The following is a 14,309-nucleotide window of genomic DNA, read 5'->3' as shown; positions in this document are numbered from 1 at the left end:
TGGAAGTGGGATAGTATATCGATGGACTTTGTTGGAGCGTTGCCGAAGACTGTTAAGGGTTTTGACTCCATTTGGGTGATTGTTGATCGGTTGACAAAGTCGGCACATTTTGTTCCTATTAAGACTGGTATGTCTGTGGCTAAGTTGGCTGAGATCTACATTGAGCAGATTGTTAGATTGCATGGTGTTCCTTCTAGTATTGTGTCGGATCGGGATCCGAGGTTTACTTCTAAGTTTTGGGAGAGTTTGCAAGATGCTTTGGGAACTAAGTTGAGGTTGAGTTCTGCTTATCATCCTCAGACTGATGGTCAGACGGAGAGGACTATTCAGAGTTTGGAAGATCTGTTGAGAGCTTGTGTGTTGGAGCAAGGTGTCAGTTGGATTGAATGTTTACCGTTGATTGAGTTCACTTACAACAACAGTTTTCATTCTAGTATCGGGATGGCACTGTTTGAGGCTTTGTATGGTCGGAGGTGTAGAACTCCGTTGTGTTGGTATGAGTCAGGTGAGGGTGCCTTGTTAGGACCGGAAGTGGTGCAAGAAACTATGAAAAAGGTTAAGATGATTCAAGAGAAGATGAAAGCGCCTCAGAGTAGACAGAAGAGTTATCATGATAAGAGGAGGAAGGATATTGAGTTTCAGGTTGGTGATCATGTGTTTTTGAGAGTAAATCCTGTAACTGGTGTTGGACGTGCTTTGAAGTGTCGGAAGTTGACTCCTCGTTTTGTTGGACCGTTTGAGATTGTTGAGAAGGTAGGGGTTGTAGCGTATCGGATTGCGTTACCGCCATCTTTGTCGAATCTTCATGATGTGTTTCATGTGTCTCAGTTGAGGAAATATGTGTATGATGCGTCTCATGTGATTCAAGTGGATGATTTGGAAGTTAGAGATAATTTGACTGTTGAGACTTGGCCAGTTAGGATTGAGGATCGTGAAGTCAAGCGTCTGCGTGGCAAGGAGATTGTTTTGGTTAAAGTGATTTGGGTTGGACCGACGGGTGAGTGTGCCACTTGGGAATCGGAGAGTAGGATGAAGGTTTCGTATCCGGAGTTGTTTCCTTCAGGTAATTTTCGAGGGCGAAAATTCTTTTAGTGGGGAAGAGTTGTAACAGCCCGATTTTTCGCTAGATTTATTTTATTATTTATTTATGTGTGTTGTGTGTGCTATTATGTGATTATTTGCATCTGTGTGTATTTTTGGTTGGGAATTGTAGAATTCGGTGTAGAAGGGTATTTTAGTCATTTTGGACTTAGGGGCATTTTGGTCATTTTGAGAGTAGGGGTAATTTTGTAAATTAGTTGAGGACTATTTTTAGTGCTTAGTAAGAGTATTATTTTACCAAGTTACTAGAGAGCGTAGTAATTATTTTATTTACCGGTAAGTGACCGTTAGTGATGTATTTTACCGTTAAGAGAGTAATAACATATTTGAGGTTGGAATAGAAATGGGTTAGGCCCATTAAGGTTTGAGAGATAAGCCCAATTAAGTGAACCTATATAAACTAATGTTAGTAGAGAAATAGGGTTTTTTCCACAACATTTTTCATTTGAGAAGAAAAGAGATAGAGGCTAGAAGGAAGAACAAGAACAAGGGTTAGAGGCAAGAGAGGATTCATCATCTAGGAGCTAAATTGAAGCTTGGGTTAGAGAGTCTTGGTGCTAGAGGTAAGAGGGTTAGAATTCAACCATAATTCATAACTTTTTCTTTCTTACCCATTTTTATGAAATTGATGAATTGAATCTAATTGTTGTAAATTCGTGCATGATTGTTGTTGTTATGTTTGAGAACATGATTTATATGATAATTGCAAGCTAGTATGTGAATTAACATGTTGAAATGCATAATTGTGGGTAAATTGTGTTCTTGAGCAAAAATTGATGAAGAATGAAGTTGTGGTTGTTGAATTGTTGATGAATTCATGTTCAAATGTTGTTGTTGTTGTTTTAACATGTGTTGTTGATGAATTGATGCAATGGGTATCATTGAAATTATGAATTATGATGAGATTTGTTGTTGTTGTTCAAATTGGTGAAGTTTGTGTTAAGTTGTTCATGTGAAGGACCCAAATGAAATTTTGATATATGAGGTTGTTGACTGAGTTTTTGATGTTTTTGGATGAATTGGAATTGGTAGAATTTCTGTTTTCATATTGTGATTGTGTTAGTCGAGTTGTTTGGGAGAAAACGGGTTTTTCGTGTGAAATGTCGGTGTTTAAGCGGTTTTGCAAAGAAAATGATTATGTGAGGTTTGGGAGAAATGATTTTGGGATGGTTGAAACTTGAATTTATCTGTATATTATGATAGAGCTAAGTGTCAGGAGCGTATAGGCGAAAACGGCATCGTAAACGGATTAACGGTTTGGTTTTTATGCGCGAAAACGTGAAGGTTTAAAAAAAAAAAATTTGCTACTGTTCAGAAGCGCTACTGTTCAGAAGCATCGTTCAGAAGCGCTACAGTTCAGAAGCGAACAAGTTCAGAAGCGAACCAGATCAGAAGCGATCCTGATCAGAAGCTGATCCAGATCAGAAGCCAGCACTCCTGTTCTGTGTTCTTGCGTCTTTTTCTCACATTTCTGTTTTGATTTGGCTTTTGACGTAAACATGAAAGTTGTAGATAATTTTGTTAGCTTTCCAGAGGCTTTGGTTTGACTTGCAAATGATTTTTGGTTTGTGAGTTATGAGGAAAATACTCCAAGGTGGTCTTAGGAAAATTTTACGAAAAATCCGCATAACTATTTCTAAGTCGACCCAAACTCTGTGGAATGTTTCTTAACTTCAAACTTATGTTCTATAATTTCAATTAAGGTGTTTTAGAGTATTCAACTGATGGTGGGATGGATCTAACTTGTTTTGATTCGAAAATGGAAATTTCTTGAAAAGTGATAATGTGAGACGAATTTTGTGATTTTCATGATTTCGTCGCATTTGGCCGGTGAAACGTAATGGTATCCTCTACTGTACTTATAAGTAGCCTAGAGGTATACTTAGTTGAGGCATTGAATCTTGTTTACTTAGTTTTGAATTAATTGATTCAATTAATTTTAAGTTTTGACTTTGAGAGACGAACTTGACTAAAGATGACTTTTGAGAACCAATTGATTGTGAATCCTTTATGGGGAATTGTTATATGATATGTGAAGATGATTGGTGGTGCATTTATGTGACAACTTTATGTTGTGTGATTTTTGATGTTGTTGGTGATTGTATATGTGTTAATTGGTGATGAATTGTTGATGATTGCATATATACATGTATTGGTGATGATGAGGTGATTATTGTTTGTGTGAACATATGCATTTGTAGTTGAGTCATATGTTCATGCATTCATGACTGATGGTGGTGGATTTTATATCCAAGACTGATGGTGGCGGATTTTATATCCAATTGAGGTGAGTACGATGTTTTTGTTGCATCGAAGGTGACGACCTTGAGGTGTTTTGGTACCACATGCATCTAGAGAAGAGTCTAGAACATTGCATGCATTTGAATAATTGATGAGTTGTGTCATAATTGAATATATGACTTGGTGAATTTGTGTATTGGTGAAATTTGGTGAATGTTGTGATTGTGTGGATTGTTGTATATGTACATTGGTGAATTTTGTGGATGGTTGTGACTAATTGTATTATGCTCTAATTGCATGTCTTAATTGTTTGTGCTTATACACTTGGTGAATCAATTGATGATGGTTATTTTAATAATAATGATGAGGTGTGATTTGTATATGTATATATACATATATGATGTGGTGATGTTCTTTGATAATGATGATGGCTTGCTTATAACTTCGATATGACGAATTGTACTTGTTGAGATAAGCATGCTAGATGAGTAATGAAGTGAGTAATGTTTTCATTGATTGATGTTGATAAATGATGAGCTTTTGTTGATGACTTGATTAGAGGTTGAATATGCATGGTATGCTATGATAATAATGTGATAGCTTGAAATGTAAGTGATGGGGGATAATAATGATCATGTGATGCTAGTGTTCTAGGAGGGAGGGTTATGTATATGTGATACGTGTATGATACACTTGTTGATATGAACTTGGAATGATTGTATGGAATGGTTTGAATGGTATGAGAATCATGAATACTGTGAATACATGTATGATTTGTTATTTTGTATTCTTGAATATATCTTTCATTTCCAATGTTCTTGTTTAAATCTTTTATGGATTATGATGATGTAATGCTAACCCTCAGTGGTCTGTGGTGGACCGCCTACCTCTCTGTATGGATGGGTAGACGGCGTGCAGGATGCTTAGTTGTTGCTTGTTGATGCCGAGGAGTGGAGTTCCTCTTTTTCATGCAAGTGTCTAGATTAGGGCTTTGATCTAGGATAGTCCTTGCATGTTGTTTCATTTTGACTATGTATCTTGGAGTTGTTGATATATTATGTTATTTGGGATTTGGAGAATACAATTGTATTTTGTTGAGATCTGGAGATGTTTTATGATTTTTAAGTATGTCCGCTGCTATGTTGTGTAACATGATCTTTATGCATGTATGATTTGTGGTTTATTCGGAGACGTAGCATCTATTTCTAGAATATTTCTGATGTATTCGCGCGTTTTACCGATTAATAGAAAGAGGGTGTTACAAGTTGGTATCAGAGCCTGGTTGGTCTTGTCCAGACCAGAACCCGTTGATTTTCCTGTTTGTATGCGACATGTACGGAAGTACTGTCGGTACTTGTTGTGTTGTTTCGTTCTTTTAGGTGGGTTTGAGCTTAGTGGGGGAGTAGCAAGTTGCTTCAGGTTTGTTAGGTCTGGCAAGGGAAGGTATCTTTGGCTGCGGAGGCTCAGTTGGTTGTGGTTTGTGTTAAGGTTTATGTTGATTTTGAGTTGGATCTTGTGTGTCTTCCGTTGAAGCATATGGACGTTATTTTTGGTATGGATTGGATGTTGACTTTTGGTGTTAACATTAATTGTTTGACCAAGAGTGTAACGTTTTCTAAGCCGGTAGTTGAGGAAGGTAGAAGGTTCTTGACCGCGGAGCAAGTGAAGAAGTCCTTGGATGATGAAGCTAGTGTGTTCATGATGTTTGCTTCCTTGAAGGAGAGTAGTGAGAAAGGAGTTGGTGATTTGCCGGTAGTGCAAGAGTTTCCAGAAGTTTTTCCGGACGACATTACCGAGTTACCGCCGAAGAGGGAAGTTGAGTTTGCAATTGATTTGGTGCCTGGAACGAGTCCTATTTCGATTGCGCCGTATCGGATGTCTGCATCAGAGTTGGGAGAGTTGAAGAAGCAGTTGGAAGAATTGTTGGAGAAACAGTTTATCAGGCCAAGTGTTTCGCCGTGGGGAGCTCCTGTGTTGTTGGTTAAGAAGAAGGATGGTAGCATGAGATTGTGTGTGGATTATCGGCAGTTGAACAAGGTGACAATCAAGAATCGGTATCTGCTTCCGAGGATTGACGATTTGATGGATCAGTTGGTTGGTGCAGAAGTGTTCAGCAAAATTGATTTGAGGTCAGGATATCATCAGATTAGAGTAAAGGCGGAAGATATATCCAAAACTGCGTTCAGAACGAGGTATGGACACTATGAGTATTCTGTGATGCCATTTGGAGTGTCCAATGCGCCAGGTGTCTTCATGGAATACATGAATAGGATATTTCATCCTTTTCTGGACCGTTTTGTGGTGGTGTTTATAGATGATATTTTGGTATATTCGAAGTCTGAAGAAGAACATGCCGAGCATTTGAGGATTGTGTTGGGAGTGTTGAAGGAGAAGAGGTTGTTTGCTAAGTTGTCGAAGTGTGAGTTTTGGTTGCGGGAAGTGAGTTTCCTTAGTCATGTGATTTCTAAAGGTGGCATTGCGGTGGATCCGTCGAAGGTTGATGCAGTGTTGCAATGGGAATCACCTAAGTCTGTTTTTGAAGTTAGAAGCTTTCTTGGATTGGCAGGTTATTATCGGAGGTTCATTGAAGGATTCTCTAAGTTGGTGTTGCCATTGACGCAGTTGACTCGGAAAGGACAAGCTTATGTTTGGGATGCTAAGTGTGAGAAGAGTTTCCAAGAGTTGAAGAAGAGGTTGACTTCAGCTCCAGTGTTGATTTTGCCGAATCCGAAGGAATCTTTTGTTGTGTATTGTGATGCTTCTAAGATGGGGCTTGGTGGTGTGCTTATGCAGAATCGGCAGGTTGTGGCTTATGCTTCAAGGCAGTTGAAAGTGCATGAGAAGAATTATCCGACTCATGACTTAGAATTAGCGGCTGTCGTGTATGTGCTGAAGATTTGGAGGCATTATCTGTATGGTTCTAAGTTTGAAGTGTTCAGTGATCATAAGAGTTTGAAGTATCTGTTTGACCAAAAGGAGTTGAATATGAGGCAGAGAAGGTGGTTGGAGTATCTTAAGGATTTTGAGTTCCAGTTGAGTTATCACCCTGGAAAGGCTAATGTTGTTGCTGATGCTTTGAGCAGGAAGTCGTTGCATATGTCTTCTTTGATGGTTAAAGAGTTAGAGTTGATTGAGCAGTTTCGAGATTTGAGTTTGGTTAGTGAGTTGACACCGAATGGTGTGAGGTTGGGAATGTTGAAGTTAACAAGTAATATTTTGGAGGAGATCAAGAATGGTCAGAAGGAGGATTTGGAACTTGTAGATCGAGTGGTGTTGGTTAACCAAGGTAAGGGTGGAGACTTCAGGTTGGATGAGAACGGTGTTTTGATGTTTCGTGATCGTGTTTGTGTACCAAGTGTTCTTGAGCTTAAGAGGCAGATTTTGGAAGAAGGTCACAGAAGTAGTTTGAGTATTCATCCCGGAGCGACTAAGATGTATCAGGATTTGAAGAAGTTGTTTTGGTGGCCTGGAATGAAGAAAGAGATCGCAGAGTTTGTGTATGCTTGTTTGGTTTGTCAGAAGTCTAAGATTGAACATCAGAAACCGTCGGGTTTGATGCAACCGTTGTTTGTGCCAGAGTGGAAGTGGGATAGTATATCGATGGACTTTGTTGGAGCGTTGCCGAAGACTGTTAAGGGTTTTGACTCCATTTGGGTGATTGTTGATCGGTTGACAAAGTCGGCACATTTTGTTCCTATTAAGACTGGTATGTCTGTGGCTAAGTTGGCTGAGATCTACATTGAGCAGATTGTTAGATTGCATGGTGTTCCTTCTAGTATTGTGTCGGATCGGGATCCGAGGTTTGCAAGATGCTTTGGGAACTAAGTTGAGGTTGAGTTCTGCTTATCATCCTCAGACTGATGGTCAGACGGAGAGGACTATTCAGAGTTTGGAAGATCTGTTGAGAGCTTGTGTGTTGGAGCAAGGTGTCAGTTGGATTGAATGTTTACCGTTGATTGAGTTCACTTACAACAACAGTTTTCATTCTAGTATCGGGATGGCACTGTTTGAGGCTTTGTATGGTCGGAGGTGTAGAACTCCGTTGTGTTGGTATGAGTCAGGTGAGGGTGCCTTGTTAGGACCGGAAGTGGTGCAAGAAACTATGAAAAAGGTTAAGATGATTCAAGAGAAGATGAAAGCGCCTCAGAGTAGACAGAAGAGTTATCATGATAAGAGGAGGAAGGATATTGAGTTTCAGGTTGGTGATCATGTGTTTTTGAGAGTAAATCCTGTAACTGGTGTTGGACGTGCTTTGAAGTGTCGGAAGTTGACTCCTCGTTTTGTTGGACCGTTTGAGATTGTTGAGAAGGTAGGGGTTGTAGCGTATCGGATTGCGTTACCGCCATCTTTGTCGAATCTTCATGATGTGTTTCATGTGTCTCAGTTGAGGAAATATGTGTATGATGCGTCTCATGTGATTCAAGTGGATGATTTGGAAGTTAGAGATAATTTGACTGTTGAGACTTGGCCAGTTAGGATTGAGGATCGTGAAGTCAAGCGTCTGCGTGGCAAGGAGATTGTTTTGGTTAAAGTGATTTGGGTTGGACCGACGGGTGAGTGTGCCACTTGGGAATCGGAGAGTAGGATGAAGGTTTCGTATCCGGAGTTGTTTCCTTCAGGTAATTTTCGAGGGCGAAAATTCTTTTAGTGGGGGAGAGTTGTAACAGCCCGATTTTTCGCTAGATTTATTTTATTATTTATTTATGTGTGTTGTGTGTGCTATTATGTGATTATTTGCATCTGTGTGTATTTTTGGTTGGGAATTGTAGAATTCGGTGTAGAAGGGTATTTTAGTCATTTTGGACTTAGGGGCATTTTGGTCATTTTGAGAGTAGGGGTAATTTTGTAAATTAGTTGAGGACTATTTTTAGTGCTTAGTAAGAGTATTATTTTACCAAGTTACTAGAGAGCGTAGTAATTATTTTATTTACCGGTAAGTGACCGTTAGTGATGTATTTTACCGTTAAGAGAGTAATAACATTTTTGAGGTTGGAATAGAAATGGGTTAGGCCCATTAAGGTTTGAGAGATAAGCCCAATTAAGTGAACCTATATAAACTAATGTTAGTAGAGAAATAGGGTTTTTTCCACAACATTTTTCATTTGAGAAGAAAAGAGATAGAGGCTAGAAGGAAGAACAAGAACAAGGGTTAGAGGCAAGAGAGGATTCATCATCTAGGAGCTAAATTGAAGCTTGGGTTAGAGAGTCTTGGTGCTAGAGGTAAGAGGGTTAGAATTCAACCATAATTCATAACTTTTTCTTTCTTACCCATTTTTATGAAATTGATGAATTGAATCTAATTGTTGTAAATTCGTGCATGATTGTTGTTGTTATGTTTGAGAACATGATTTATATGATAATTGCAAGCTAGTATGTGAATTAACATGTTGAAATGCATAATTGTGGGTAAATTGTGTTCTTGAGCAAAAATTGATGAAGAATGAAGTTGTGGTTGTTGAATTGTTGATGAATTCATGTTCAAATGTTGTTGTTGTTTTAACATGTGTTGTTGATGAATTGATGCAATGGGTATCATTGAAATGATGAATTATGATGAGATTTGTTGTTGTTGTTCAAGTTGGTGAAGTTTGTGTTAAGTTGTTCATGTGAAGGACCCAAATGAAATTTTGATATATGAGGTTGTTGACTGAGTTCTTGATGTTTTTGGATGAATTGGAATTGGTAGAATTTCTGTTTTCATATTGTGATTGTGTTAGTCGAGTTGTTTGGGAGAAAACGGGTTTTTCGTGTGAAATGTCGGTGTTTAAGCGGTTTTGCAAAGAAAATGATTATGTGAGGTTTGGGAGAAATGATTTTGGGATGGTTGAAACTTGAATTTATCTGTATATTATGATAGAGCTAAGTGTCAGGAGCGTATAGGCGAAAACGGCATCGAAAACGAAGTAACGGTTTGATTTTTATGCGCGAAAACGTGAAGGTTAAAAAAATCTGCTACTGTTCAGAAGCGCTACTGTTCAGAAGCATCGTTCAGAAGCACTATCGTTCAGAAGCGCTACTGTTCAGAAGCGAACCAGTTCAGAAGCTGATCCAGATCAGAAGCTGATCCTGATCAGAAGCTGACCCAGATCAGAAGCTGATCCAGATCAGAAGCCAGCACTCCTGTTCTGTGTTCTCGCGTCTTTTTCTCACATTTCTGTTTTGATTTGGCTTTTGACGTAAACATGAAAGTTGTAGATAATTTTGTTAGCTTTCCAGAGGCTTTGGTTTGACTTGCAAATGATTTTTGGTTTGTGAGTTATGAGGAAAATACTCCAAGGTGGTCTTAGGAAAATTTTACGAAAAATCTGCATAACTATTTCTAAGTCGACCCAAACTCTGTGGAATGTTTCTTAACTTCAAACTTATGTTCTATAAGTTCAATTAAGGTGTTTTAGAGTATTCAACTGATAGTGGGATGGATCTAACTTGTTTTGATTCGAAAATGGAAATTTCTTGAAAAGTGATAAAGTGAGACGAATTTTGTGATTTTCATGATTTCGTCGCATTTGGCCGGTGAAACGTAATGGTATCCTCTACTGTACTTATAAGTAGCCTAGAGGTATACTTAGTTGAGGCATTGAATCTTGTTTACTTAGTTTTGAATTAATTGATTCAATTAATTTTAAGTTTTGACTTTAAGAGACGAACTTGACTAAAGATGACTTTTGAGAACCAATTGATTGTGAATCCTTTATGGGGAATTGTTATATGATATGTGAAGATGATTGGTGGTGCATTTATGTGACAACTTTATGTTGTGTGATTTTTGATGTTGTTGGTGATTGTATATGTGTTAATTGGTGATGAATTGTTGATGATTGCATATATACATGTATTGGTGATGATGAGGTGATTATTGTTTGTGTGAACATATGCATTTGTAGTTGAGTCATATGTTCATGCATTCATGACTGATGGTGGTGGATTTTATATCCAAGACTGATGGTGGCGGATTTTATATCCAATTGAGGTGAGTACGATGTTTTTGTTGCATCGAAGGTGACGACCTTGAGGTGTTTTGGTACCACATGCATCTAGAGAAGAGTCTAGAACATTGCATGCATTTGAATAATTGATGAGTTGTGTCATAATTGAATATATGACTTGGTGAATTTGTGTATTGGTGAAATTTGGTGAATGTTGTGATTGTGTGGATTGTTGTATATGTACATTGGTGAATTTTGTGGATGGTTGTGACTAATTGTATTATGCTCTAATTGCATGTCTTAATTGTTTGTGCTTATACACTTGGTGAATCAATTGATGATGGTTATTTTAATAATAATGATGAGGTGAGATTTGTATATGTATATATACATATATGATGTGGTGATGTTCTTTGCTAATGATGATGGCTTGCTTATAACTTCGATATGACGAATTGTACTTGTTGAGATAAGCATGCTAGATGAGTAATGAAGTGAGTAATGTTTTCATTGATTGATGTTGATAAATGATGAGCTTTTGTTGATGACTTGATTAGAGGTTGAATATGCATGGTATGCTATGATAATAATGTGATAGCTTGAAATGTAAGTGATGGGGGATAATAATGATCATGTGATGCTAGTGTTCTAGGAGGGAGGGTTATGTATATGTGATACGTGTATGATACACTTGTTGATATGAACTTGGAATGATTGTATGGAATGGTTTGAATGGTATGAGAATCATGAATACTGTGAATACATGTATGATTTGTTATTTTGTATTCTTGAATATATCTTTCATTTCCAATGTTCTTGTTTAAATCTTTTATGGATTATGATGATGTAATGCTAACCCTCAGTGGTCTGTGGTGGACCGCCTACCTCTCTGTATGGATGGGTAGACGGCGTGCAGGATGCTTAGTTGTTGCTTGTTGATGCCGAGGAGTGGAGTTCCTCTTTTTCATGCAAGTGTCTAGATTAGGGCTCTGATCTAGGATAGTCCTTGCATGTTGTTTCATTTTGACTATGTATCTTGGAGTTGTTGATATATTATGTTATTTGGGATTTGGAGAATACAATTGTATTTTGTTGAGATCTGGAGATGTTTTATGATTTTTAAGTATGTCCGCTGCTATGTTGTGTAACATGATCTTTATGCATGTATGATTTGTGGTTTATTCGGAGACGTAGCATCTATTTCTAGAATATTTCTGATGTATTCGCGCGTTTTACCGCTTAATAGAAATAGGGTGTTACATTGAGTGATCACGAAGGGAGAAAATCTGAGGCAGAAATTGATTGAAACTTGTGGAGGTCCTAAAGTCTGAAGAACTTATTGTGAGGGTGGGAAGAGTCTTCCAGAGATTGATCCATCTATTGGATAAAATGCAAGTTTGAACGGCCTCTTTGGCGTTTAAAAAGGAGAGTATGTGAAGGAGAACACAATCGGATAAATCACTGATAAAGTCCTCTTCATTTTTGTTGTCGTTCTTAAGTTGCGACTCACGTCTCACCATTGTTGTCTGAGAAATTAAGTTGATTAGAGAAAAAACTAACAATTAAATAAAACATAGAAATATTAGTCTGCCAAATTGTGTGTAAAGTTTTTGTTTTTTAAGAATCAAGAAATGTAACCTAATAACAAACATATAGAAAGAAGAGGGCGAATATACCTTGTAAGCACGCTGTAAACCTAATTAGATGTGAACACGCTGCCTCTCGCAATTGCAATGGCATTTTGAAGCATGCATTTGATTTATTAGGGTTGTGTAAATTATATGATCAATGGGCTTGGGCTTATTAATTTAATTAACTAAAATTTATCATACCGGTCCTTATTAATTTAATTGCCTAATATTTGTCCTCGTGATTAACTCAGTTGGTAAAGGTCATCGTGAGCTTAGCTCAGTTGGTTGGGACAATGCATAAAATATGCAAGGTTCGGGGTTCAAACCCAGTCCACTACCAAAAAAACTCAGTTGGTAAGGACAACGCATAAAATATGTAAGGTTTGGGGTTCAAACTCCGGCCACCACCAAAAAATAATTGTCTAATATTTATCATTATATTAACCACCACAATATAATCCTTATTAAATTTTTTTTTTTGAAAAAGCTAAAATGGAATTTATTAAGATAGCAATGAATTTTAACCAACACAAGGAGTGCTAGGCTAGGAGTCTTACAGTAGCAATAAACAAAGGATGATGGGAAGCCCCCAATGAAAAACCCATTCACCCTTGAAAATAAAGAAAAATCCAAAAACCTATAGAAAACACCTCCTAACAAAGGGCTATCTCCGAAATCAATAAATAGAAACACCAAAACAAAGTTAATACCACGATCAACGAAAACACATAAACAAAATCCTCAAGCATCGTCACAACTGCCACAAAAACAACTTCTACCACCCACATTCCGCTGCTCGCACACAACCGATGAACACCAACTTAAAAACCTACACCACAATCAACAACCTTTGAAAAACAGTCGGGAAAAAAACCTCAAACACCACCATTAGCTCTCCTAAGCACCTTCACCCAAACACACCTCATAAACAACCGCAAAAGCCAACCAAAAATCCTTGTACCATCACCAAACACCACCACAAAAATCAACACCATTACCACCACCGTCATCAAAGCTACCATTGACAACCACAAAACCACCATTAACCCTCACCTAAAAGCAACACCCGCCACCAAGCGCGCATCACCACGAGCCCCGCCACAAAAGACCCAAAATCAGCACCACCAAGAAAACCACCATGAAGTACCACAAACCAACACAGCCAAAGATCCATCGAAGCCATATAAGTTCATAAGCGAACCTAGATATGATCCATCACCACCATCGTGACCGATCCATCACCACCTATGTTGCGAGCAAACATTACCTCCGCCACAACCAAGAGAGAAAACAAATCAAATAGTCTGAGACCCACGAAAACCAAACAACCACCGGCAAACATCCAACGACACACCACAAAACCCACCAACGTCTCAGCCAAACGAAACAAATAAAAAACACCAAAAACACAAACCAACCTTAACGACGACAAAGAGCAACCGCGCGTCAGAAAGGTACGGTGGTGCGGAGGACAGAGACACTCGTCACACCACCATCCATTAGATCTACATGAATAGGAAGGAACCTGAATGTCACAGCAAAATTGTAATAGCTTAGATGGCGGATTATAAGGTTGTTGACAAGTGCCCTTGGGGTATTTGTTCAGAAACTAAAAATTGAATGTGCCCTTGGGGTATTTGTTAGCATTTCCCATAAAAAAATTGCATGAAAGCGAATGACATCCAAACACTAAAATTTAAGGTAAAAATTCAACAAATGATACCCAAAAACTAACAGTAAATTATCATAATATTTGGACTTTTGTGAAAGCCTACACTAAGTTGTATCATCACATTAAACTAAGATCAATCACAAATGAAATTGATATCAAATCTTCACCTGAAGACGTTTTAAGCCATTGGATATATGGATCACCTTACTTACCCTATTATGGGTCATCCAGTGGATACTTAATGCTACTGAATGCATTTACAAGAAGAAAGAAAGTAATCAATACATCAACCTTTTGAGTAAATTTTTACTATTTTGCTTACCATGTCTTCCTAGCTTTTGGCAAAGGCAGAGAGGAATTTGTCCTATTGGCTTTATGTAAATGTTTTGGCAGTTTGAAGGCCCGTTTGTTTCAGATTTTTTTTAAAAAAAATCTATTTTTTCCCTTAAAAAAAATCACTTTTTTCATTTTTAAGTGTTTGTTTAGGATTTTTAGAAAAATCATTTTATCAAAAAAATCTATTTTGACCCTAAAATGAAAAGCTATTAGGATTAGCTTTTCTCAAAATCTATTTTTTTAACAACAAGGAGATAACACATGTGCATGTTAGAACTCATTTTTTTTTAAAAAAAAAATAGATTTTTATGGATAGTAGGCAAACACAAATAGATTCAGATTTTTTAAAAAATCTCTAGAAAAAAATCTCTAGATTCTTTTGACACAAAATCTATTTTATAT

General features: G+C 37.6%; 1 protein-coding gene and 1 long non-coding RNA gene across 2 annotated transcripts in view; one reads left to right on the top strand and one right to left on the bottom strand.

The window, feature by feature from the left end:
• Nucleotides 1–11,788, bottom strand: part of LOC146934953 (F-box/LRR-repeat protein At3g26922-like) — a 52,553-nt gene extending 40,765 nt beyond the window's left edge. The window contains exon 1 of the mRNA XM_085757562.1: nucleotides 11,531–11,788. Coding sequence (XP_085613688.1) covers nucleotides 11,531–11,788 — 258 coding nt within the window. The remainder of the gene's footprint in view (nucleotides 1–11,530) is intronic.
• LOC146934954 (uncharacterized) lies at nucleotides 8,438–11,455 on the top strand. Its single transcript, XR_015030083.1, has 2 exons — nucleotides 8,438–8,562; nucleotides 11,174–11,455. It is a non-coding gene; the product is annotated as an uncharacterized LOC146934954 (long non-coding RNA).
• Nucleotides 11,789–14,309: the final 2,521 nt, after the last annotated feature.

This window comes from Medicago sativa, chromosome 3, assembly GCF_051527215.1.
Source record: "Medicago sativa cultivar Bolivia chromosome 3, Bolivia_mono, whole genome shotgun sequence".
NCBI classification, from domain to species: domain Eukaryota; kingdom Viridiplantae; phylum Streptophyta; class Magnoliopsida; order Fabales; family Fabaceae; genus Medicago; species Medicago sativa.
This window is presented reverse-complemented; position numbering and strand designations above follow the sequence as displayed.